This window comes from Lithobates pipiens, unplaced genomic scaffold, assembly GCF_037356315.1.
Source record: "Lithobates pipiens isolate NorthernLeopardFrog02 unplaced genomic scaffold, aLitPip1_a1.2 Scaffold_18, whole genome shotgun sequence".
NCBI lineage: Eukaryota > Metazoa > Chordata > Amphibia > Anura > Ranidae > Lithobates > Lithobates pipiens.
Window position 1 is genome coordinate 128759846 of NW_027507758.1, and position 25975 is coordinate 128785820.

General features: G+C 40.3%; 1 protein-coding gene across 1 annotated transcript in view; it reads left to right on the forward strand.

Annotated features, from left to right (window-relative positions):
• ACOXL (acyl-CoA oxidase like) overlaps positions 1 to 25975 on the forward strand; it is a 477525-nt gene that overhangs the window by 87400 nt on the left and 364150 nt on the right. The window contains exon 5 of the mRNA XM_077486109.1: positions 25530 to 25628. Within this exon, the coding sequence (XP_077342235.1) occupies positions 25530 to 25628 (99 nt within the window). The remainder of the gene's footprint in view (positions 1 to 25529; positions 25629 to 25975) is intronic.

Consider the following 25975-nt stretch of genomic DNA (forward strand, 5'->3'; position numbering starts at 1 on the left):
AACCATGGTGGGTTTAAAACCAAATATGATGTTCATTGTTTCCAGCATCAGATGACATGATAATGGTCAGATTAATTGTCAAATATTGAAGCAGAAAATCTATTTTTATGTTGGTAGTTTGTTTACATTGAGGAACATAATGCAAATCAGTATGGACGATAGATTTATATCATTGATTTATCAGTGCATGCTTGTCTCCACTATTATGGTATAGTAGTCATAGGAGGACAGCTGACAACTCCATAATCCTCATGTATTTGTTAAGCCATAACAGTGAGTACACAGACAGTGGCAGATGCGTTGAGGGATAAGCCGCGTTCACAGTGTATATATGTATGTATGTGTATGTATGTATGATATATATATATGATATGGATATATATATATATGGATATATATATATATAAATTCAAGATTCTGCCTCTCCTTCAATCCGTAACATGTTGAATTAAACAATTAATGATCGATCACAAAATGTCAGCAGGTGTAGTGCTGGCAGAAGGGGGGTAGGAAGTATTACCTTAGTACAACACCTAATAAAACAAAATAAATGCCAAAAATGTCTTATCCCAGTATATATGTAATAAAAGTGAAGGGTATAAATATAATTACAAAAAGATGTTCTAAAAATACATGTATAATGGTATACACAAATAAAGATCAAATGGATAAGGACTACTTAAGATACACATCTACATTTTAGCAGTGATTCATTCCCTGGTGCACTCTAGTTTGAATATTGAATATCCACCAAACCTCACGTAACAGCAATTTACGGTGAATATCCACACTGCAAGAGAACAGTTTAACCTTTCCAAACCTAAAAAGGAAAAAGATGCAATTTTTCTACCGTGTCCATACTTCAAATGTTTGGATACCTTGGATAGTTTTTGGTCACTTTTATAAGATTCCCAATGGAAATGTTCCCTCACTCTAGTTCTTAAAAGTCTAGAAGTGCACCCCACATTGCATTTCATGCACTCAACAGCATAGACCATGCTGTCTGTGCCCCAATTAATGAAACCACGGATGGAAAATTCCCATCCATTGGTACATGAATCAACTGCCCTGTGCTGCCTGGAGTACCTACTGCAAAAACGACATGTATTAGTACTGCACATGTATGATCTCACAGTATTAAAGGAAAGTCTTATTAGGTCTGTCAGACTTGAAAAGACTGGGAGATGAAATGTTGCCTAATGTTTTGGCACAGCGGCTTGAGAATCTGCAACCTCTCATGATTATTGGTGCTAAATCATTATCTGTGGAGATTATGAGTAAGTATTTTTATATGCAACATTTTTAATTTTAATCAATTCCAAAGAGAAGGCGGTAACCAATGTAACTGGACCCTTCTCCCTGGTATCCACACCAACTTTGCTGGTTTTGTCTCTCCCACGGCCGGCATTCTCTAAAAGGGTAAGTCTATTTTTTTTCTGTGGCCAGACAAGCTGCTCTAGCAATGTTCCATTTGTCATAATGTCGTGACCGAAGCCTAGAGGCAATAATATTGCATTCTTTATTAAATACTTCTGCAGTAGAGCAGTTCCGTCTGGCCCTGGTAGACACCCCTATCTGAATAGATCGCTTAGTGTGTGTGGGATGACAACTGGAAGCCAGAAGTAACAAGTTTCCCACACACTTTTCATATATATATTGACTACCATAGGAGTAAACCTGCACATGGGTTGGTGGCAGAGAAGAGATACCTCTCCTCCCACCAACCCATGTACAGGTTCGCCAAGGAAGGCGAAAAATTAGCTTCCATTGAGGCCCCCTGCACTGCAAGTAGAAAACCCGGTCCAAACTAAAATAATTGCGAGTAAGAAGAAATTCAAATTCAGTTCAGCTCCTGGAATCAAATGACAGACCATCTCCTGTGGTGTCCGAATGCTCTGATTAGGAATCCGACACCTCAGGGAGCTAAAGCTGAAATGCTTAAGGCCCCTCCGCTGATGTCTCCTATGACCCTTAAGAATGGAATGTGGCCTCTCAGTCCTGCTGCAAATATATACCTTTCCTGTTTGATAAACCTGTAGATCTCTCAAATACGTACATAGTTTTTTGTATTCATTATCTCCTGTTCCAAAGTGTTCATGGATGTTAAGAGATCTTCATTCAAAGAAGAGTAAACCGTCAGTGATGGAATCTATGGTTTCTCTTCTATGACATAGTGGTGTCTGTCAAATAATATTAGTTTCTTTAGCCCATACAGTTATGCATAACTGCTGTATACTATTTAGAGCAACAGCGCAGTATTTCACCTTTATTTTGTATCAGATTAGTCTTCCAGACTTAGTTTCTGAAGGGTAGAATAAGTGCAGTGGATGATATACTTATAGGATTCTGATTATTGCTTTGTCCCACTGCTTATCCAAAATGGTTCCAGTTTCCACCACCCATTTTGTTTTACATTGGAAAGGACATTTTTTGCAATCAGTAGGGTAGTGTAATATATAGAGATGAGACCTTTTTGTGTAATGAGGTGTAGACATAAAGACAATTAAATATATTTTCCCATAAACCAATGGCCATAGACATTTTTGTGCCTAAATGAAGTGTGTGAGTTGGAGTTAGGAATAGAATTTCTTTCTTGGCACTGATAAATCCTCTCTTAGTTTCTGAAATGTTTTTTTTTAGAGTATTATCTTGACATATTTGAGATACGTATTCAACTTAATGTTTCTTCCAAATCTCTTTCCCCTGTAACTTTTGTATCTCCTCCAAATAAACATTATCTTATAGTGAAGCATAGGCGTTTTAGCCCTTGAGGTGATTGTAGCCGTATTAGTGTATTTGCGAAAAAAACTATTGCGAACTGTCCATGCTACTTTCTTTTCTTGCACTAATACAATTTTTCTGGAAAAACTTTTGGAGTGTGCCCCCTTCAAGGTCCAGGCAGTACTAAACTTTACTTGGACCTTTATGAAGGAGGCATACCTTGAAAGCTTGTCCTGAAAAATTGTATGTTATAAAAAAAAGTATCACAGACATTACTCAAGAGTTTTGGCCCTTAGGCCAAGTACACACGATTTGCAATTTGGCCAGCAAAAGACCGATGGGATCTTTTCATCGTAAAATGTGACCTTGTGTAGGCTCCATCAGAATTTAGCTGGCCGAATTCCCGCCAGCAAAAATTTGAGAGCATTTTCTCAATTTTCCAGACGGAAAAACTTTCGATCGGAAATTCCGATCGCATGTATGCAATTCCGACGTGCAAAAACTCACGCATGCTCAGATTCAACTACGAGATGGAAGCTATTGGCTACTGGGTATTGAACTTCCTTTTTCTAGTGGTGTGACCGTGTGTAGACAAGACAGCTTGAGCGGTCCTTCGGGAAAAGCATCAGACCTTTTTCCAATCAAAATGCTGATCGCGTGTACTCGGCATTAGAGTTGAGACATTTTTACATTTTTGTCCATATTTTTATCATTGGTACACGCATAGGAAGTGGAAGAATAATAGAGTTGTAGCCTCCATAGAAGTTGCTAGTCGTTCCTGCTAATAATATGAAGTATCGGGCATAAAGCTGGGTCTTCCCCTGCAAAGTCTTCATGTCTTACCTAGGTGCTAAAGTTGGACAGCGAAAAAATAGATACAATTGTGCTCATAAGTTTTATGATTTCTTGGCCATTTTTCAGAGAATATGAATGATAACACAAAAATATTTTTCATTCATGGTTAGTGTTTGGCTGAAGCCATTTATTTTCAATCCACTGTGTTTACTCTTTTTAAATCATGACAACAGAAACGACCCAAATGACATTGAGCAAAAGTTTACATACCCTGGTGATTTTAGCATGATAACATGCAAACAAGTTGACACAAAGGGATTTGAATGGCTATTAAAGGTAACCATCCTCATCTGTGATCTGTTTGCCTGTATTTTGTGTGTATGTATAAAAGGTCAATGAGTCCTGACAGACCCTTGCATCTTTCATCCAGTGCTGCACTGATGTTTCTGGTTTCTGTCAAATATATGCGGGAAAAGGTAGTTGAACTGTATAAAACAGAAAAGGGATATAAAAAGATATCCAAGGATGTGAGAATGCCAATCAGCAGTGTTCAAATTCTAATCAAGAGGTGGAAATGGGGGGGTACTGTTGAAATTAAACCAGGTCAGGTAGACCAACTAAAATTTCAGCCACGACCACCAGAAAAATTGTTCGGGATGCAGAGCAAAACCCACAAATAACTTCAGGTAAAATACAGGAGTCTCTGAAAACATGTGGTGTGGCTGTTTCAAGATTCACAATAAGGAGGCACTTTAAGAAAGATGGGCTGCTTTGTCGAGTCGCCAGAAGAAAGCTATTACTATGCAAATGTCAAAAAGTATCCCACTTAAAATATGCCAAACAGCACAGAGACAAGCCTCAAACCTTCTGGCACAAAGTGATTTGGAGCGATAAGACCGAAATTCAGCTTTTTTGGCCACAACTATAAAAGCTACATTTGGAGAGGAGTGAACAAGGCCTATGATGAAAGGTACATCATTCCTACTGTGAATCACGGAGGTGGATCGCAGATGTTTTGGGGATTTGTGAGGTATAAATGCACAGGAAATTTGGTCAAATTGATGGCAAGATGAATGCAGTATGTTATCAAAAAATACTGGAGGAATATTTTGCATTCATCAGCCACAAAACTGCACATGGGACGTACTAGGACATTCCAACAATGATCCAAAACACAAGACCAAGTCCACCTGTCATTGGCTACAGCAGAATAAAGTGAACGTTCTCGAGTGGCCTTCTCAGTCTCCTGACCTCAATATTATTGAGCCACTCTATGGAGATCTTAACCGTGCAGTTCATGCAAGGCAGCCCAAGAATTTACAGGAACTGGAGGTTATTTGCCAAGAGGAATGGGCAGCTTTACCATCTGAGAAGATAAAGACCCTCATCCACAAATACCACAAAAGACTTCAAGATGTCATTCATGTTAACAGGGGGCATTTGTAGGTGTAACTTCCAGTCGGAACACTGCATTTGTAAGTGTAACTTCCGCCTTTGCATAGATGTGGGATGTTATTTGGGGCTCTTCTGGCCATGCAGTACATGCAGTACTGCAGTGTGCGATGTGACCCGAGGTGCTAAGAGGTATCCAGGACCAGAATGGAGCACAAGTGGCTGGCATTTGAGGCTGTTTGTAAGTAGGAGTAGTTTGTAACTCGGGCACTGCCTGTATCCAAATAAATAGTAAATTTTGCAAATGTACCAAACGTTTCTTTACGTTGTATCAGGCATTTAAAAACTGTCCTTGTTCTCCTAGAAAAAGCAATCTGCATAGAGGGCAGCTTTTCTACTCCTCTATTGAGTTCTTCTTCTATTGTCTCCCTAATTGCTCCTGCAAATGGTTCTTATGCTATGACAAAGGACAGAGGTGACAGTGGACACCCCTGTTAAATACCCTTATCCAATTTGAATGGTTCTGGCATTTAGGGCCCAGGTCAAACCTCTGCACTTTTAGTTTTAGATATAATAGGGACGCATTAGATCACCTGTCACATTTAGAGCTATTCTTGGGGAGATTTCCCTTTTGGTTCCTGTTCCATACTGATACACTGTCACATTGTGACATACAATGTGTTAACTGGATGGGAAGTGAAGCATTTCTTACTAGTGGGAATACAACAATAAAAGACTGACTGAGTTTGAAACCCTTTGCCATTCTTCTCGAGCAGCTGTTTTTTTTGCTGTTATGTCTGTGCCTCTGTTGAGGAGCTCTTTCCTCACTTGGTGGATAGGGGAACCGGACGCAAGGAAAAATCTCCCCAAAACTGATGATAGCAGTAAAAACCTAAAATAAGTTTTTAACGCTTACCCAGTCTACAAGATGAAAAATTATGGGTGGAGTTGGGCTTTAATAAATACACCTGAGTAATGAGATGAGCATATTCTGTGAAAGCATCATATGTTTAAAGTAGTTGTAAACTCCATTCATGAAATTTGACGTATATATCTGTAGTGTTTACTTATCTTTCTCCAAAGCTCTCAGTGTCCTTGCTTTCTGCTGCTCAGTTCCTGTTATCAGCAGAGGGGGCACGTGTGCCTTTCCTCCAATCAGCTCTCACACCATGTAAACCAGACAACACACCCACTGCTGAATGAGAAAAAAAGATTTCTAACACAAGCTGCATTTTCCAAAAAGCGTAGAAAGGGAAATCATCTGAGGCTGTTCACTTCACTTTGTATAGGAGAGGGTTTACAACCACTTTAAGTCAACTAATGCTTGAAAGAATGCTGTAGTTTGTACATGCATGCACATGTTATAAAATATGACATGTATCTTCAGCAACAAGACTTACAATTATATTTTTAATATCATTTTTGTTATTGATTTCAATAAAATTATTAATCTTTTGAAGCTCTACTATACATTGGTACCTTAACCACTTGCCGAGCCATACCTGAAATACGGCTGCAGCGTAGACTGCTTATTTTGGGAGGGTGTCCATGGATGTCCTCCCAGAATCTTGCTCCCACATGCCCCCTGGGGGTGCACACCCGGGAATATCCGTGACAGCGGCCGTTTACCACCTGATCACTACGTCAAATGACGGAGCGGTCACTTGTAAACAAACCAGTGTCATGTCCGGTTCAGTTGGATGTGTACTGCCCATAGCGGTGTTCTGTGCCCATTCCTGCGCTCATCCATCCATGCTCAGTCATCCTCAGCAATAGTCATCCATTCTCAGCAAAACTCATCCATCCATCCTCAGCAATACTCATCCATCCATCCATGCTCAGTCATCCATACTCATCCATCCTCAGCAATACTCATCCATCCATCCTCAGCCATACCCAGCCATCCCATCCACACTCGCCCATACCTACCCAGCCATCCCATCCATACTCAGTTATACCTAGCCATACACATTCATGGCTCAACCATGCTTAGCTATCCCCATCCATGGCTCATCCATGCCACTACAGTGCCTCAAAGTGTAATAGGTAGTCAAATTAGATTTGACATTTATGCCCCTAGAACGACTGATGGCGCTCCCTGCATGTTGGGTCTCTGTATGTGGCCAGGCTGTGTAAAAGTCTCACACGTGGTATTTCCATACTATTCTGTGTCAGTCTGACTGGGCTGTGAGATGTTCAGCCTGGCCATAGATTATACATTGGGGTATTTTCTTGTGGTATCGCCATACTCGAGGAGTAGTAAAATTTTTTTTTTTTTTTTTTTTTTTTTGGGTGTAATTTGTGGTATGCATATGATGTGTGTGAGAAATAACCTGCTAATATAAGAATTTTGTGAATAAAAATAAAATATCTTGATTTGGCAAAGAATTGTGTGAAAAAATGACAACTTCAAAAAACTCAGCCTGCCTCTTTCTAAATACCTTTGAATGTCTACTTTTCAAAAGGGGTCATTTGGGGGGTATTTGCACTGTCCTGGCTTGTTGGGGTCTCGAGAAATGAGCTAGGCCGTCAGTACTTAAGGTGTGATCAATTTTCAGTGATTGGAACCATAGTTTGTAGACTAACTTTCACACATACCAAATATACACAGATTTGGATTATTGTTACCAAAGATATGTAGCAGTATACAATTTGGCCAAAATCTAGGAAGACAAATTACTAATTTGCTAAATTTTATAACAGAAACAAAGAGAAATGTGTGTGTGTGTGTGTCTGTGTATGTATATGTTTATATATGTATATGTATATGTGTGTGTAATAAATATATATATATATATATATATATATATATATATATATATATATATATATATATATATATATATATATATTTATTTTTATTTATTTTTTTTTTTTTTTTTTTTTTTTTTCAAATTTTCGGTCTTTTTTCATTCATAGCGCAAAACGTAAAAAAACCCAGCAGTGATTAAATACCACCAAAAGAAAGCTCCATTTGTGTGAAAAAAGGACAAACATCTCATATGGGTACAGTGTTGCATGACTGAGTAATTGTCATTCAAAGTGTGAGAGCACGGAAAGTTGAAAATTGGTCTGGAAGGGGGTTTAAGTGCCCAGTGGTTAAGGTAAATTTAAAGAGGGAGTAAACCCTGATGAGTTTACTTCCTCTTTGATTCCCTGCAAAGGTAAAGTATAATGGACTACTAAGCATCGCATTGTAGTCCATTATGTGTCACTTACCTGACACAGGAGCCAGCGAAGTCACTGCTGTCCCCTGTAGTCCGGAGTATCCATCTTCTCGTGGGTCTCACTGCTCCGCCGATGTCATTCAACGAAGCCGCAATGACGTCACTCCCACGCATGTGCACGGGAGCCGCCACTTCGCCGTAGACGGCGGTGCCTGTGTTTTGGCAAATATCTCCTAAACCGTGTAGGTTTAGGAGATATTTCTTGGACCTACAGGTAAGCCTTAATCTAGGCTTACCTGTAGGTCAAATTGGATTGTAAGGGTTTACAACCACTTTAAAGGATTTTAAAAAATAAATAAAAATAAACATGTTAGAATTACCTGCTCTGAGCAATGTTTTTGCACAAAGCAGCCCTGTTCTTATTTTTGGGTCTCCTGCCGGCAGTCCTGGCTCCACACCCCATGCCAAGTGCCCCCATAGTAAACCTCTTGCTATGGGGGCATTTGAGCAGGCTCGCTCCCCAGCTGCTCTCTCTGTGTGTGGCTTGCTCCTGCCCTGGTCCTGCTCTGCTCTCCCCTCATTGGCTCACTGGCTCACTGGCTTTGATTAGAACCACTTTAACTGTACTGTAATTCTGTTAGGTCTTTGAGATATTGTGGCATGCTGTGGTTATCATGTGACTCAGTCCAAGATGTTTAAACACAGCAAGTCAGCAGTAGTGTAAAGGATTAAGCTTTTCATAATACTCTGGAGAACAGGATTTGACAGACAGCAGCAGGATCCTATGGCTCCCGCAGCTCTGTGTGTTGTGTGAAAGCAGGGAGAGAGCAGTGGTAATGAAGCCGGGACTGGATCCTGAGGGGGGGGGGGGATTAATGGGGTGTTTTCTTTTCCCTATTGCAGGGAATGCATTAAAGTATATAAGTTTTTTGATTTTGGAAACACTTTAACACCTTTAAAGTAGAACTAAAAGCATCTTTTGTTGCTCATTCTGGATGAAGTAAACAAGGGTTAAATCCCCTGTCAGGTTTTTTATTTAACAGGAAAGTGAGAGGAAATGCCTCAAAACTGATGGAATCCCTGGTTGTCACCATGGTCATCAGAAATAATATCTTCATTGGAAGACGGTTCTTGGGACAGCCCAAAATTTGGGATTTTCTTTTGCGTTTGGTGAGAATTGTAAACATGACATATAGAGCGGGTAAATCTCCATAACGGGGGCAGAGACGGCAACAAAGAAAACCTGATGTGTTCTAATCCATCTGCACTCTATTCAAAACTAAAAATAAAATTTTACTTTTAGGTATACTTTAATGACCATAGGGCATTCCTATGTAGATACCTATACCAAATTTAGTGGGATTTGAGCTTTTTTTTAAATAACATTTTAGTTAAGAAAAAACGCAACTCCAAAAAAAGCATGTCATCACAGATACAAAATAAATAAAATTGCATATATACCATAATCTCTGTCAACTAATTTGACAATAACACTACAACCTTTACCTATCCGAATATTGTTTGCATACAAGTTTTATTTGGCATGCTTTTGGAAAAAAAAAACATTAATGTCCTCTTAAAAACTATTTCTTTCTCTGTGCACAGCAAGTGTATGCCGGAAGAAATTCACTGACTGCTGCAAGGTTTGTTTGTCAACAAATTTAAGAAGTCCGTGGGATGGGAAGCAATTTTGTGAATGCTGGGTTTTCACTTTTACGTCCTGGTGGTGGATGTGCTGACACACTTGTGTAGTTTATTTGGGGATTGTGCCAAGAAGGGTGACTAATTTCACGCTAGAGCTGCACAATTAATCATCAAGAATCGTTATCGCGATCTTGACTAAAGTGTTTCACAATTCTTTCTATGCAAAGAAATCTCTCTGCTCTTCTGAAGCCACAGCCTTCAAAAGAAAAGAAGAGAAAAACTGGGCAGTCTGCCAAGAATCAAAACATTCTTTATCAGTTGAACTTGAGTATAAACATTGTAACAATTTGTCACTGGAATAGACTTAGTGTTTAAGTGGTTAAACTTTTTTTTCACTTACACACAAAGTGTCCTTTCATACGGGACAAATCCGTGATGATCCGCCCGTGAACATCTGCTTGCTCAGTGGGGATCGATCCGTCAATCCCAGCTGAGCATGAAGATGACCGGTCCGTCTCTGCACACGGTGCAGTGAGGGACACACACTGTGCAAGGTCGGACCTGTCAGAGCGCCGCTCTCCCCTATGGGGGAGCGGATGAGGACGGACCGCCGAGTCTGTTGTCACCCGATCCGCAGACGGATGCAAAAGTAGGTTTTTCCTCCTTCACACTTTTTCGGATCGAAGTGGGTCGGATGTCAGCAGACATGTCACCTCTGACATCTGACGCTCCATAGAGGTCTATGGAGCATCCGTTCAGGTCCACCTAAAAAACTGACAGGCGGACCTGAATGGATCAATCGTGTGAAAGAGGCCTAAACCTTTTTCTGACATTTGTTGGTTTCAAGTTGAAATCTTTTTTTTTTTTTTTTTTTTGCTAGAAAATTACTTAGAACCCCCAAACATTCTATATATTTTTTTAGTAGACACCCTAGAGAATAAAATGGTGGTTGTTGCAATATTTTATGTCACACTGTATTTGCGCAGCAGTCTTTCAAATGCAATAAAAAAAAAATACTTTAATGGAAAAAAAAAACTAACCAGTAAATTTAGCCCATTTTTTTTGTATAATGTGAAAGATTTTACATTGTGAGAATCGTAATCTTTTCATTCTAAGCAAAAAAATCGTAATTCTCATTTTGCCCAGAATCGTGTAGCTCTAATTCACACATACATACAGTGGGACTATTGAGACTGAACATGGCCATCTTCATAGCTACAGCATGGTCGGCCAGTTCTGAGAGGGTGTCTTATGACTTCCTTCCATTCTCGAACCTGCCGCACGCCCGCTGCGGCACACTCTGATTGCTGTGTCCAGTCACATCTGATCACAATGTAAACACAAGTCGGTTATCGGCCTTTCCTTTCCTCACACTAACAGCTTGACCAGCTTGTGTGAAGGGGACATCTACACTCATAAGCAGGATGCTAATTAGCAGTGCCCATCACTGGCCACCTATCAGTGCCACCTATCATTGCAGCCTTATTAAGTCCCGCCAGTGCTGCCTCCTCAGCGCCCATCAGTGCAGCCTACCAGTGTCCACCAGTGCAGCCTCCTTAGTGCTTCTTCATCAGTGTTGTCTCATCAGCGCAGCCTCATCAGCGCACATCAGTGATGGAGAAAAAATACCTGTTTGCAAAATGTTATAACAAACTATGAAAAACATTTTTCCCTTTTTTTTTTTTTTTTTTTTTTTTTACTTTTCGGTCTTTTTTCATTTATTTGGCAAAAAAGAAAAAACCCAGAAGAAAGCTTTATTCGTGTGAAAAAAAAATGATAAAACTTTGACAATTGCATGGTCGGTCAGGCTACACTACGTATATCAAAGTGTGACAGCGCTAAAAGCTGAAAATTGACCTAAGCAGGAAGAGGATAAATGTGCCCAGTAGGCAAGTGGTTAAGGAACCTCTTTATACCATTATAATTTTTTTAGTTACTAATGGAAATGTCCAGGTAGCTGAAGTTTAGAGTGTTTGTACAGTGTGTCTTAAGTTTAGCAGACATAGCACTCCAAGTTATATGTATTGGTGTGTATCCCATTACCTGCAGGCAGCTACTTCTGCTACAAATCATCCCTACAGTGTCTGCTTCACAGGCACCAGATATTGCCCTGAGCAGCTGTCTTTTTGGCACCGTGAATGTTAACAGCAGTGACTGCTACTGAGAAAAATTGAGTCAGCCACCCCCTTCTGCCCTCTCCACCATTTAAATAACTTTTACTTTTATTGTCCTACAATGAACTGCATTCTGTAAATGGAAGAGGATTGGACGCATGAAAGGATCTCCTCTGTCAATTCAACACAATACATTGTGGGTAAATAGTAATACAAGCAATATGAGTGGCCAAGAGGGCAGAAGTGGAAGGTAAAGTGGCACAACTTTTCTCAGTAGCATCTGCTGCTGCTGTTAACTTTCAGAACACTTCAGAAAGCTGCCAGGGCAACAGGATGTAAGGGTATACCTGTGGATATAATATGGGTGTTTTTTTTTTATTATTATTTGCTGAAAACTTTGAATGTTTATATGCTGTATAACTACCCCTTTTGTTCACTGTTTTTTTTTTTTTTTTTCTTTTTGCGGTATTTAAAAACATTATCTTACAGTTTTCTCTCAGTTCTCAGTTTGCTTTGCTGAGAAGGTTAGGGCATTTTAGAACAACCATATTCAGGCCAAATAAAACATATAAAAGGTTGTTTACAGAAAGTATTTGGCTGGGACAATTGTTCCACAAGTATGGTTTTTATTACATTATTGTAGCTGATAAAGTGGCTGGACATCCATAATAAATAAATGGTTCATTGCCTGCTGCGTGATCCTGCTTCTCTTTATTACTTTGAAAGTGACATGGCAAGAGTCATAGCAATATTTTTAGAATTTGGGAACGATGTACTAGCCCTAGGTGTTTTACACTTGCAGAAAATGGACTGCTGCCACTAAAGGAGATGTGCTTCCAAGTTTCTAATTCCTACATATAGGTACACAAAGGATTCCCATTCTTCTGCAGCTCCCATGTGAAAACATCGCTGTCTCCCCTTTTTATTGTTTACAGTACTTAACTGAAGTTTACCCCATGAGATAAATTAATTCCCACAGAATAATGACACCTAATATACTGTATGCTCTTTGTAGCAGGGGTCACTGCATGTGAACATGGTAATTGAGGCTCACAGACTTGGTAAAGCCCCAAGCAATAAAAGAGAACCATTAAAACCCATTAAAAGGAAAATTGGACTGTATTACCATGGAGTACTCATTTTGGGCTGTCACATTTACATGAAAGTAACTTTCACACAGTGGCGGCTGGTGCTCCATTTTTTTGGGGGGGGGGGGCAGTACCTTCAGGAGTGGAAGCAACGTTTGGTGTATCTAAGTAGTGGTCTGAAAGAATGGCATAACAACAATTTCAACAGAAAAGACTACCAGTTTCAGATAAAAAAAAATCTTGGGTTGCCAAAGAACTTCATGAGGATGTGGCGGCTCTAGGGTGGTAAGAAAATGGAGGGGTCAGACAAGTTGGACACTCTAAGGTTACCTAGGGAATTGGTGAGGTCTCCTTTAGGATACCAATCCGTAAAGCGAAATGGATGCAGGAGTTCCTGCACTTCCTTTTGGGTGATTATATATTTCATATATTTACACCATCTCACAAAAAAGCGTGAAGTAGAGCGAAAGTCCAGTACGATAGTGTCCAGCCTCTTGAGGTTGAAGAGTGATAGTATAGCCCATTTTACTTACGGTAGGTTGGGTGGTATTGAATTAATCCAATGGGACATGATCAGCCGACAAGCATCTAGGAGACATATGAGTCCATTGTATAAGGTTGAGTGGTCCAATCCGGTCTTAAGACCCACTTCCGGTCTTGATTGGCCGGCTTGAGAAGCAGGAAGACAATAGCGAATGTTGATTCACTAATGTCACAAGTGGGTGGGCTTGGGGCACTGTGCTCTGCACCCCGAGCCCAATCTTTTTGAAGCCAATTAGAATCTCAGGCTCTAATCATGTGCTTAAAAAAAAAAAAAACTCATAGATATCTATGCGTCTGGTGCCCCACATGGAGATTCGGGCCAGCGCATGGAGATTAGCGGGGCTGTGACCCTGCTCCCCTTATGGACCGGCCGCTGCTGCTTACACATAATCACTTGTGTTTTTGTTATATTTTCTGTTAAGATCTTATTTCATGTAAAGAAATTATCTTTTCAGCTTACTAGTAGTTTAGTTAGTTATCCTTGTTGAACAGTGGCTGCCAATAACCGAATAAGCAATATGACTCCAACTAAAAGTAATATTTCAGATATAGGCGGAATCTGGTGAATTATGCCGTCTTTTATCATCTTTTATCTCTTGGGGGGGTAAACCAGTGAGATCTGTCTGCCATTCCTGGTTCTGTTCCTGCCCATCATAAAGCTTGTGGCCTCCCTTCCAACATTTAAAGAGTATGTAAAGCCAGCATTTCATATTCTTTATATGTGCCTGCTGTACCATGTACTTGTGTGAAAAAATTATCTGTTCTCTATGTATTTTTTTTTTTTGTGTGTAAAATCCCTGGAGTTCGAGCCAGTCCTCTTTCCTATTAAAAACTGATCACACTGAGCAGGAGAACACACCATGATCAGTTCTCTAGCTATGCTGAGAACTCAGTATGGCTCTGCTCTAATGATCAGACTTGTCTTGATGCACCCCTCCTGCACAGCCTTTTACTGATCAATGTGCTGCTGTTTCTCATCCCCCCAGCTCTTATGCAGCTGAGAAGAGAGGGAATGTTAACACTTATAAAACAGGGAAAAAAGTATATATAATGTTTTTTATATCTATACACAAATGTTACGCCTTTCATTTCTATTTTAAACTGAATGGGTTGTTTTACAAGGTGATCGCTTATGAACACTTTAAATGTCCCCCCTCCTTATTTTTATTCTCAGTTGTGTAAAGTTGACTTCTCAATGGGTCAATGGATCAATGTCTGTGATCAAGGGTACTGAAATGTAATAAAGGTCATAAAACTTAAGCCGGCCATAGATAATTTCAATCTTCAGCAGGGAAGGGACAAGATTGGAACAATCTATGGGCAGACTTCTTTTACCCCAGTCAATCCATTGATTGACTTAGGTACACCAGCATGTAGGATTTTTGGCATATGGTTAGTGCCAGCAGCTGCTAGAAATAATCATTGTGCTCTCCCCTGCTCTACGCCCCCCCACCGAGAGAACACAATCGTTTCACGGGAACACAGTCAGTGTAGATGGGGAAATCAAGCAATTTTATTTCCTTCCACCCGTGATGGAAGGAAAAATTCATCTATAGCAGTGTTTCTCAATTCCAGTCCTCAAGGCGCACCAACAGGTCATGTTTTCAGGCTTTCCATTATTTTTCACAGGTGATTTGATCAGTTTCACTGCCTTAGTAATTACCACAGCCGTTCCATCTGAGGGAAATCCTCAAAACAATGACCTTTTGGTATGCCTTGAGGACTGGAATTGAGAAACACTGGTCTATGGGCTTCCTTACTCTTGCTTATCAAGCAGTCACAGAAATTACATTAAAGCGGAACTTTAGTAACTTTTTCATCTTTCCATCTATTAAATCTTCTGCCCTTGTTTTTTTGTTTTTTTTTTACTTTGGATAGTAAAACATTTATTTTTTTGCCAGTAAATACCTTATACAGCCCACTTCCTGTTTATTGTCTGGAAAAATGTCTAGGCATATGACATCATGCACAGCATGCTGGGGATGAGCAGGGGGGGATGAGTCCTAAGAAGGCCTATGAAGGCTTCAGAGCTGGAGGTGTGCCTCTGTGTGTCTGTATATTTTCAGGACGTGAACAGGCAGCAGCTTCAGCTGCCCACAATTAAAATGGTTGCAGCCAGACTCAGTGGAGGGAGATTTCTGCAGAATATTTGGCAAGTACAGAATCACAGTATATATAAAAAAAATATGCAAAGTGGTTGGAGGGAAGCTTCAGAATGGCAAATATGTTTTTATTACAAATTATGTGGGCAGACTGCAGTTCCTCTTTAAGGAACCAGAGAAATCCCAAATGACTCCGTGCACTGCTATATGCTCTTGCTTAGTGAGGGTCAGTGGTGTGCTTCCAAGTTGGGTGCACTTTGAATTTTCAAAGTGCAGTAAGAGGCATTGTACACAGACACATCTTCATTTTTAAGAACTGCTATTTTTCTCAATGCTAAGCTACCAGGAGGTTAACTTGTGCTGTGTAATGGCTTTGGTTCCTAGGCTTTAAAAGAGAAGTATGGGTTTGGGGGAAACTTACATCATACTTAGGTGAATGCAGCATCGGCCTCTACAGTGAGAACCAAGCAATCGAACACCGCCAATGGTTCGGTTCTCACAGCTACCCGAGCAGAGAGCTGCTGACTGTCAATCAGCAGCTACTCTGTCCTTCTCCTCCATGCTCCACTGGAGCGCTGAGCTGTGGAGGGGCAGGGAACGACCATCTCAGGCTCTCATCGGCTTGCTGAGAGGCTGAGATGTGTGTCAGTCTAGGCACCTGGCAGATCCAGACTTTCATTGTCGGGATGATGCGGTGCCTGAACTGGTTCCAATGATGTCAGCAGAGAGCAGACTTCAGTCCGCTCTCTGCTGAAAATGGTTCACAGGAGTTTTCATTCTGCTCTGACTGTCTTATCAGGATGCAGGACCACTGACCCTCTGTATGGACAGTGCTGATTGACCCTGTGCTGATCACATGCACTCTCCCAAGAAAAAAAGAAACTCTCGAGCAATACACACCAAACTGAGCATGTGCAGCCTGTCCCCTGGGTTTGTGAATATCAGGAAATATATTGGAGTCAGTGGAAGAAGGAGATGATCAGAGAAGATAGGATCGAACAGCCCTTTTACACAGTACAAAGGATTAACCCCTTAGGTTCCACAGTGAGTATAACAAGTGTGCTTTACTGCATATACAGACTAATTTTACTGTTGTGTAAAACTTTAAATCACGAATAAACCCAAAGAAAAAATTTAATATATTGCAGTTTACCAATCCTTAAATGTGGTGGCTGCATCATTTTTTTTAGACTTTATTTTCACCTGGTGATTTGGCCAGTAACATATTTCCTGTCCAAAGCAGGGCATACACTGTACACATTTTGGCTGGTTCCCAAGATTCAGCAAAGGGAAAGACACATACAGGAGAGACAGCTGCATAGCCCAAAACAAATTGTGTATCATGGGAAGGTTCCCCCCAGGGGGCTTTGAAACAGAAATATATGCAATTCAGAAAGGATTTATATAAAATTTTATTTGAAACATGTAAGGTCAATAACATGTTGCCAAATCAAGCAGTATAAACTGGTCAAGAGATAACACAAACATTTCACATTTACAGAAAGCAAACACAAAATTACAGCATCACATGATCATTAGTCTGTTGTGACGGTGCCCCGAAGCGTTTCGACCCGTATGGTCTTCTTCAGGGGATTGGTTGGCTATAAAGAGATATATTTAGTATCGCAAAAGAAGGAAATATTCCAACATGTATTCATTTTCCTATATGCAAGGTAACACTGAAAGGTAAAAAGGGATCTTTTGACCACATGTTTAAAACCGTTGGATAATCCCCGATGGTCCATACTCATTTGTGTCCCAAAGGCGGGAAGGATCGATCTAATGCGACTTGCAAGCAGTCACGCTGAAGTCAACCTCAGAGGGTAAAGGAAGCCAACACCTGCAGCAAATTCCCAATGATATCAGTGCACCAAAAGGGATTCCAAAAACTCTTAACATATTCCCCTGAAGAAGACCATATGGGTCGAAACGCATCGGGGCACCGTCACAACAGACTAATGATCATGTGATGCTGTAATTTTGTGTTTGCTTTCTGTAAATGTGAAATGTTTGTTATCCCTTGACCAGTTTATACTGCTTGATTCTGCAACATGTTATTGACCTTACATGTTTCCAATAAAATATTTTATATAAATCCTTTCTGAATTACCTATATTGCTGTTTCAAAGCCCCCTGGGGGAACCTTCCCATGATACATGGCTCCTAAAATTCTATCCATTGAGGGACCTGTCGGCTCGCTCCTATCGGCTTAAAAATCAAAGGATTTGAGTTGAAAATTGTCACCTGAACAGCAGCATCCAATCACCTATTCAGAAAAAATATAATGGCTCAGCAGGGAATTCGTCAATCCACACTGCTATTAGTGTAACACCAACTTAGGGTATTTCCACTCTGGATACAGATACCAATCCGGGAAAAGGGCAGTGGTGAGCTGCCCATGCACTGATCAAAAATTCAACCAGTTCAGCACGGACCGACCAAATTTTGTTTGAGTCGGTCCCCACTGAACAAAAGCGACATGTTGGAAAATTTCCCCCGATCAGCAGCTGTAGCCAGTTACCTGCAGCCACTGATCAGTGTATTCTGACAGCAGCTGTTGGTTTTTCCAGACTTACCTATGATAAACCTGAAGTAGTCCAGACATGGATCTGGAAATCTCTGGTTTGTAAATTCAGAAAAAACTGAATGGACAAAGTTGTCACAAAAGTGACATTCATCCTGTTCTGTTCCAATTCAGCAAGCTGGCTGACCAGAGACAACCCATGGGAAAGGGGCCTTAAAAATATGCCAGCAGTTGCAGCTCCTGAGCAAAATGTGTTTTATAACAAGCAACCAAACATTGATTTACCGACCCTAAATTGCTAAAAACTGGATTGTGATTGGTTGCTGTGTATTTCTGGTCATTTTTTCCTTCTGCTTTTAAAACCCTGATTGAGTAGATTGTATGAGACGATCTTAAATGTTCACATGTGTTTTGTATTTAATAGCAGTTTTGAACTGCAGCATTAATTTCAATCCAAATGTGGCAACACCATTATTCTGCAAATATGTAATGACATCAGTTCTCTCAAAATTTACATTTTACTGAATATTTCACACATGTTTATGCCGTTTGCAAATCCTGTATTTTTCTGGTATTTTCCATATTTTCCTGAACTTATTGGTCAGGATGTTTTGGCAAAATAGCAGGTAAATTTTGCATAAGCAAAAAATGTTTTTCCATTGAAATTGCCCAATGCTTCCTGCTGAGGCTTCACACCAAAAGAAATCCAAGCCATCGCTGGAAAAATCATTTTAGATTATGAATAATTTGTTTTGCAGCAAAAGTTGTGGGCAATATTTCCTAGGTCACAAGTTAAGAAAGGCAATAAAAAAGGCAAATTGGTAATTTATATTTATTTTTAGAGAAATCATTCATCTGGACCATATCATTAGTGTGGAATATCACCATAATTTAAGTGGACTTTTCATGTGTGCAAGTGTAACATTTACAGGTATTTTTCATCTCTCTTAGGGATCAATAACCCCTCTGTATATTTGTCTGTTTTTTTTATTATTATTATTATAATTTATTATTTTTTTATTCTTGCATTATGGCAAAGCTTTTCAAATAAAACAAAAATCAAGTTGTCTCAGAAAATCTTCCAGTCTATCAAAAATACCATAGATCAACACACATTCAGCATATAAGAATGACAGAAAAGAGACAAGACCAATGTATAAAATTGCTGACTGCAAGTACACAGCTTTGCATATATTACAGGATCTAATTAGCCAAACAAAGGGGCCGCAAGGCCCAAGAGATCATACCAAAATCTCAGTGAAATTAAAGCTAGTCAGGTATGGTGATATATCTTACACTTATGCATTATTCATTTATTAACAGGCATTATCGCTTGACTCATAACTTCTGAGAAGTCAGCCAATTTTCATTTTACATCTGGAAGAGATCGGTAGCAAAAGTAAGGCGGAAGATAAGATAAAAATGAGGGGAGGGGGATACGAAAGCAAACGGGTCACGCTCCAAAAGAAAGACCCTTCATGAGAATCAGGGCTTCCGCTTGGATCAGTTCAGGGTGGACTCAGAACGGGTCATAGCCTGCAGATATGCTTCCATACACGTATAATCAGTCCAGGGCCTCCACTTGTCTCTGAATTGTTCTTCAGAGTTGGAGCGTAGCTGTCAATTCCTCCGTATGGTGTAAATAAATGATTGTACCACTGAACTTTTATTGGCGGTTGGGGCTGCCTCCACAAATCAGGGATGCAAGTGTCTGCTTTTCTGTGTTGAAGCATGGCACCATCTTTCATTTTCTGGGAATATTTTGGTTTAGAAGTGACAATCGTGTAAGTCCCGCATTGATACGGCATGAACGTATGACACAGATCAGTACCTACTACATCTCCTTTTACCTTTACCTTGTTGCTTCTTGCTTCCAATAAATTCCAGTGATTAGTTCTGATTTAAATAATCAGTTAGCAGCATGTCTTTCTTTTGTTGCAGTAAATGTTTTTGATTACTGCAACATTGATAAAATGTGCTTTTCTGTGATAAAATGTAGCAAAAATAAATAAAAATACTATTGCTGTATATTACATGGTGGCATTTTATTCATACTCACTTCTAAAGCTACTGATACGTTTTACTAATAAACAACAACATTTTAAAAAATAACTCACTGGAGTCAACTTTATTTATATAGGGTGTATAGTTTAATCAAACATTGTTAACCACTTCACCCCAGAAGATTTTACCCCCTTCCTGAGCAGAGCACTTTTACAATTTTTTACAACTGTGTCGATTTAACTGACAATTGCACGGTCCTGCAATGCTGTAACCAAACAAAATTTGCATCCTTATTTTCCCACAAATAGAGCTTTCTTTTGGTGGTATTTGATCACCTCTGCATTTTTTTTTATTTATTTTTTTTGCGACAGAGCGACAATTTTGAAAACTAAATTTTTTACTTTTTGCTACAATAAATTCACCCAAAAAAAAAAAAAAAAAAAAAAGATTTCTTCATCAGTTTAGGTCAATATATATTCTTCTACATATTTTTGGTAAAAAAAAACAAAAAAAAAACACAATAAGCGTATATTGATTGGTTTGTGCAACAGTTTTATAGTGTCTACAAACCTATGGGAAAGATTTATGGAATTTTTCTTAGTATACTTTTTTTACTAGTAATGACGTTGATCTGCCATTTTTAGCGGTATTGCGACAGACAGATCAGACACTTTTGATACTTTTTTGGGACCAGTGCCATTTTTTACAGCGATCAGTGCTATAGGGAAGGTTAACACTAGGGGACGATCAAGGCTTGTTCTAACTGTATGGGGATAGGACTGGGAGAGGAGACATATCGTTGTTCCTACTTAGTAGGAACAAACTATATGTCTCCTCTCCCCTGACAGAATGGAGGTTTGTGTGTTTACACACAAATCCCCATGCTGATGCACGCGATTACGCCACACACATTAGGTCCCTCGCCTTGCAGCGGGTGCGCGCCATCTGGCAGCTCTAAAGGGAAGGATATACCCACACAGGGTTTCGCCCAGTAGAGCCATTGTGCCTTAGTATATCTGCGTGAGCCGGTCGGTATTTTGTGCTTTTTATGGAAGTCTGATTTGAAGCATATACCTACAATAATGCACAGTGTAATAAATATTATTTATATGGTTAACTATGCTCTTCAATACACAATAAGAGCTTGTTTTAGTCACCCAAAACTGAAGATTCTCCAAAATTCACCTCCCATTTCATCAGTGACCCCACATACAGGGCTAAAGTAAGTTCATAGTAACTAAAGGGGCATATGTTGTAGAATTATCAAGTCCACATCTTCGTTTAGTCTAAAAAATCCGTGGCCCGATTTGAAAGTCGCAATATTAAATTTTTCTCTAACCTTTCTATATTTTGTTTGGTATAAAGCAGGTAAGGGTTTATATGCTATGTCAGGTTTTTTTTTTTTATCAGTTTGTATTGAGGATTACGGATATTTCCCCTCATTCCCTGTCAAGTGATCACTTGAGGCCACATGAGTAGGGTTTTCCATAGGAATGGAGCCAATGTGGTGTGCATGTGCAGTATGAAGCCCCTCGGTGCTGGGCCGTATAGATCTCTGGATTGGGGCCAAAGTTAAGGTGGGCAGAGCTCTCAAAGGGGTGGGGGCAAATATGTAAAAAGAACAATAAAATACACTTGCCCTTTTGGGTTAATTTTACCTCACTTTCGCAGAGTTCCCCCTTGCACTCTAAGTGGGATTCCTGCAGACTCTGATGTAAAGGGGAACTTTGAGGACTCTGATTTTCTGTAAAGGTGAACTTACCCTTTGATTTTCAAAAAATTATCCTTTACCTTGAGGTTTATTTGTGTCTGTAAGGCTGTCAGTTGTGATACAGTAATTGGGAATATTTTGTGAGCACAAGGACTGTTAAATTTGTGTTTATGGAGCGACTAGGCACACCTTCTGTTTAATGATCCGCCTTTAAGCCGCTCCCACTGTTAGCTAAAATCTGGTCATGCATGCTGATCACTCTAAGCAACTTTAATTTTCTGTTTCATCCCAGGGAGCCCCAGGGCTTTCATCATCCTAGTCACGCTCACATTTTGCCACGTTGTTTGAAATTTTTCATTATAAAGCCACCAAATTACTTGTTTTGAGTACTGTTAATGTTTACATAAAATTTATACTGCTTAACCACTTGCTGTTCAGAAGATTTTACCCACTTCATGACAGGGCATGTTTTCTATTCAGCACTGAGCTACCAAAGAACCCCCCCAGCAGCGTGGCAAGGCACTGAAATGGCAGCCCCCCCCCCCCCCCCCCGGGCAGTCCGGCACTTACCTGCTCCAGTGTGCGCTCTTCCAGATTCCTACGCTGTCTCCCCACTTCCACCAAAGCGCTAGGGATCCAATAGGATCGCCCGATGCTTTGGCCAATTGGGAAACAGGTCTCACAGACCTGCCTCCTGATTGGCAGGGAGGAATTTTAGTGTGAAAATAGCGAAAATTCATTTGCTATGGTCACACAACTGGGTGGCCTCGGAGCGCAATGCTCTGCTCTCTGAGGCCACCCTTTTTTGAAGCCTATTAGAGCCTCTGGCTTGATAAAATACCCACCCTGCATTGAAATCCATAGCCTGGCACCACTGATATGTAGATCAGGGGGCCGGACGCATGGATAGGGGAGGCGGCGCCCGTGCGCCCTCTATGGATGGGCCGCCACTGTTGTACACTAATGAAATTTATACAATTTTTTTTTTTCACACAAATAGAGATTTCTTTTGGTAGTGTTTGATCACCACTGTTTTTTTTTTTTTTTTTTTTTTTTTTTAACTATATAAACCAAAAAGACTGAAAATTTTGAAAAAAAACACAATATTTTCTACTTTCTGTTATAAAACATAGCCAATACAAAAATCGACTTTCTTCATAAATTTAGGCCAAAATTTATTCTGCTACATGTCTTTGGTCAAAAAAATAAAAATAAAAAAATTCACAAAAAGTATTGGTTTGTGCGAAGGTTATAGTACCTACAAATTATGGTTGGTACTGTAATGGCAGTGATGAACAAATTATAGTGGGACTGTGATAGGATGGCGGGCAATCTGATGCTAATAGACACTAATGTCGCTAGTGACACTAATATGGTGATCAGTAATAATACTGGACACCGTACTAATGACACTGGCTGGGAAAGGAATTAACATTTAGGGTCAAGCAAGGGATTAATTGTGTGAGTAACAAGTGTATTTTGTGCTGTTTTTACACACAGAACCCTGTGTGTGATTGGACACAGCCTATCAGCAGTTTCAGACAAAATTGTTGGCTGAAATCTGCTGCCAAACTCATGCTGTGTCCAATCACAGTACAGGCCAGCACGGGGCACACACCTGCTCTCGCCAAACCGGAAGGAGGAGGGTCGCGTACATGTACATGACTGTTGCCTGTACTTGCTGCCAGCTTGCAATATATTTACTGTGAGAAGTCGGCAGGTGTTTCAATATTGATTGTCTGTTGAACATACGATTAAGAAAATGCATGAGCAGAGGGAACCCTCATGTGAAACCAGACATTGGATCCAGCCATATAAGTGTAGCACTAACCCCTGAAGGAGCTGCTGGTTATTTTTGGGATTACCATTACCTTCCGCTTCTCCTTGTTGCACGATGTCCCGTGGTAGGTTACCCAGTAACTTGAGACTGGCAATAGATCCAATTGAATGGATTTTATTTGCAAACTTCAATCATTGAACAGTCTTTTAACTTGGGATTAGAGGGTTGGAAAGGAATTCAGGTACTCTCAATGTCAAAGTCTATAAACGTTAAGGAACTTGCTTACTTTGACTGCATCCAGAGAATAGCCATTTGCAGCTGGATGAAAACTCAGGTTGGACAGTCCCTCTCTCACAAGGCTTAGCAGCCAACAAGGTTCTTACTCTTACTCTACAAAGTCTTTATCACCGATGTTGCAAAACACATAGGAAACTAAGCTGTGGAACACTTGTAGGATACCTGGATCTTTCAGCCTACTTGGCGATAGCCACAAGACCGGATTCTCTTGGTTACTTCAGCCCTTCCAGGCTCTTGTTAAGAAAACCCCCGTACGTGGTGTGCTTCTAAAGGGTCCTCCCCTCCACCCATCCACCTCAGAATCCTCCTCTAGTTTCTATGCCTTGGGCTAGCCAGCCCAGAGGCATTAAAGTCGGGTGGAACCGCACCCCAGGCCATAGCCTTCCTGGGGGCTGGTCAGGAGGATCAGGACCATGTAATCAGCACTTCATACTGCACTGGAACCCCGACCCACGTGACGTCCATATCTTAAATACCCTCTCTCAGAGGGCACAGCGAGAGGGCCACTGACCTGACTCCAAAAGAGTAACTTAAGCACCTGACCAGACCATAGTTCTACGCCTGCCACAAGAGACTGTGCCCCCTGTGGCCAGGCTGAACATCTCACAGCCCAGTCAGACGGACCCAGAAGTCTAATTTAGGCAAATGGTCCCAAACCAAACTGTAGTTTTGGTAAAGTTTTAACTTTGAAAAACATAGCGTGTGCTGTTCAGGAGCCCGGCGCTACATAAGCAACTGAAGTTATATGCAAATGTCAGCTTTTTCCAAAAAGGAAAAATGAAACTTGTCCCCTCCATCTCTTACATGTAAGACCAAGGTCACTTTTACAAAAAAAAATTCTAGATTTGCATATAACTTTTGCTGCTTGTATCTGCTTCCCTTAATGTGGATGTAAACCCGATTCATGACATTTGAGCGCTGGGCACATATATCTGTAGTGTTTTCTTATCTCTCTCCAAAGCACTATATCCTGTAGCTTTCTCCTGCTCAGTAGCTCTGTTATCAGTCTGATAACCTTTCACAAGCTCTCCTAGACAAGAGCCTGAAGTGTGTGTGTGTGCGTGTGTGTGTGCGTGCGTGTGTGTGTGTGTGTGTGTGTGTGTGTGTGTGTGTGTGTGTGTGTGTGTGTGTGTGTGCGTGTGTGTGTGTGGGGGGGAGGTTGCTATAAATATCTTAGCAGTCAGCTTGCTGTCTCCAAGCAGAACTATGCACATTCCTTTCTTCCTTTACCAATGAGGAGAGGGGGTGTGTGCCTTTCCTCCAATTGGCTGTCTTGGCTGTATGCTTCACTGCAGAGCTAACCAGAAAGAGAAAATCTCCTAACAGGAAGAGCACTTTCTAAAGGATGTATACAGATGAAGACAGTAGATCTACATGTGAAACTTATGTAGGGAGATTAGTTTTATCTCTGTGTATCATCTGAGGCTGTTCATTTCACTGGGTATATGTGAGGGTTTACATCCACTTTAGTTGTTTTGATTTGCAATTGTCACTGAAGGTATTCTCCTACTATGCTATTTACTATAATTAATTATGATTCCGTCTGGATTGCACAAATGTGTACCGGGCTTAATGTCTTAAAACTGGAAGATAGTTTAAATTTAACTTTCTGAATATTAAAATCAGATGTCTTTTATTTTACAACAGAACCAGGACATCACAGGAATGTTTGCAATGACAGAACGGGGGCATGGCAGCAATGTACGAGGGATTCTCACAGAGGCTGTGTTTGATCCTGTGTCACAGGTAAAAAATTAAGTGCTGACTTTATCGTTAAACCAGACATAACCTATCATCTTGTGAAATCATATTTCTGTGAGCACTTCTGCTTTCTTTTTCCCAGTAGCTATAAAAAAGGAAATGATTAGTAATACTGAATGTTAAATCCAAAATCCACTGTGTCATGTCGATAACTTCCTCAGTCAAGCAGGAGGAAAACGTAATTGTTTTGATTTCATGCCATAATAGCACCCATAATGGAGTACATATGGTCAGCAACAGTTGTTGTAACATTTAATTAATGATCAGCTGTAATTAAGGATCCTTTTGTGTAATGAAATTACTACCCACATCAATACACCCCTACTAACACA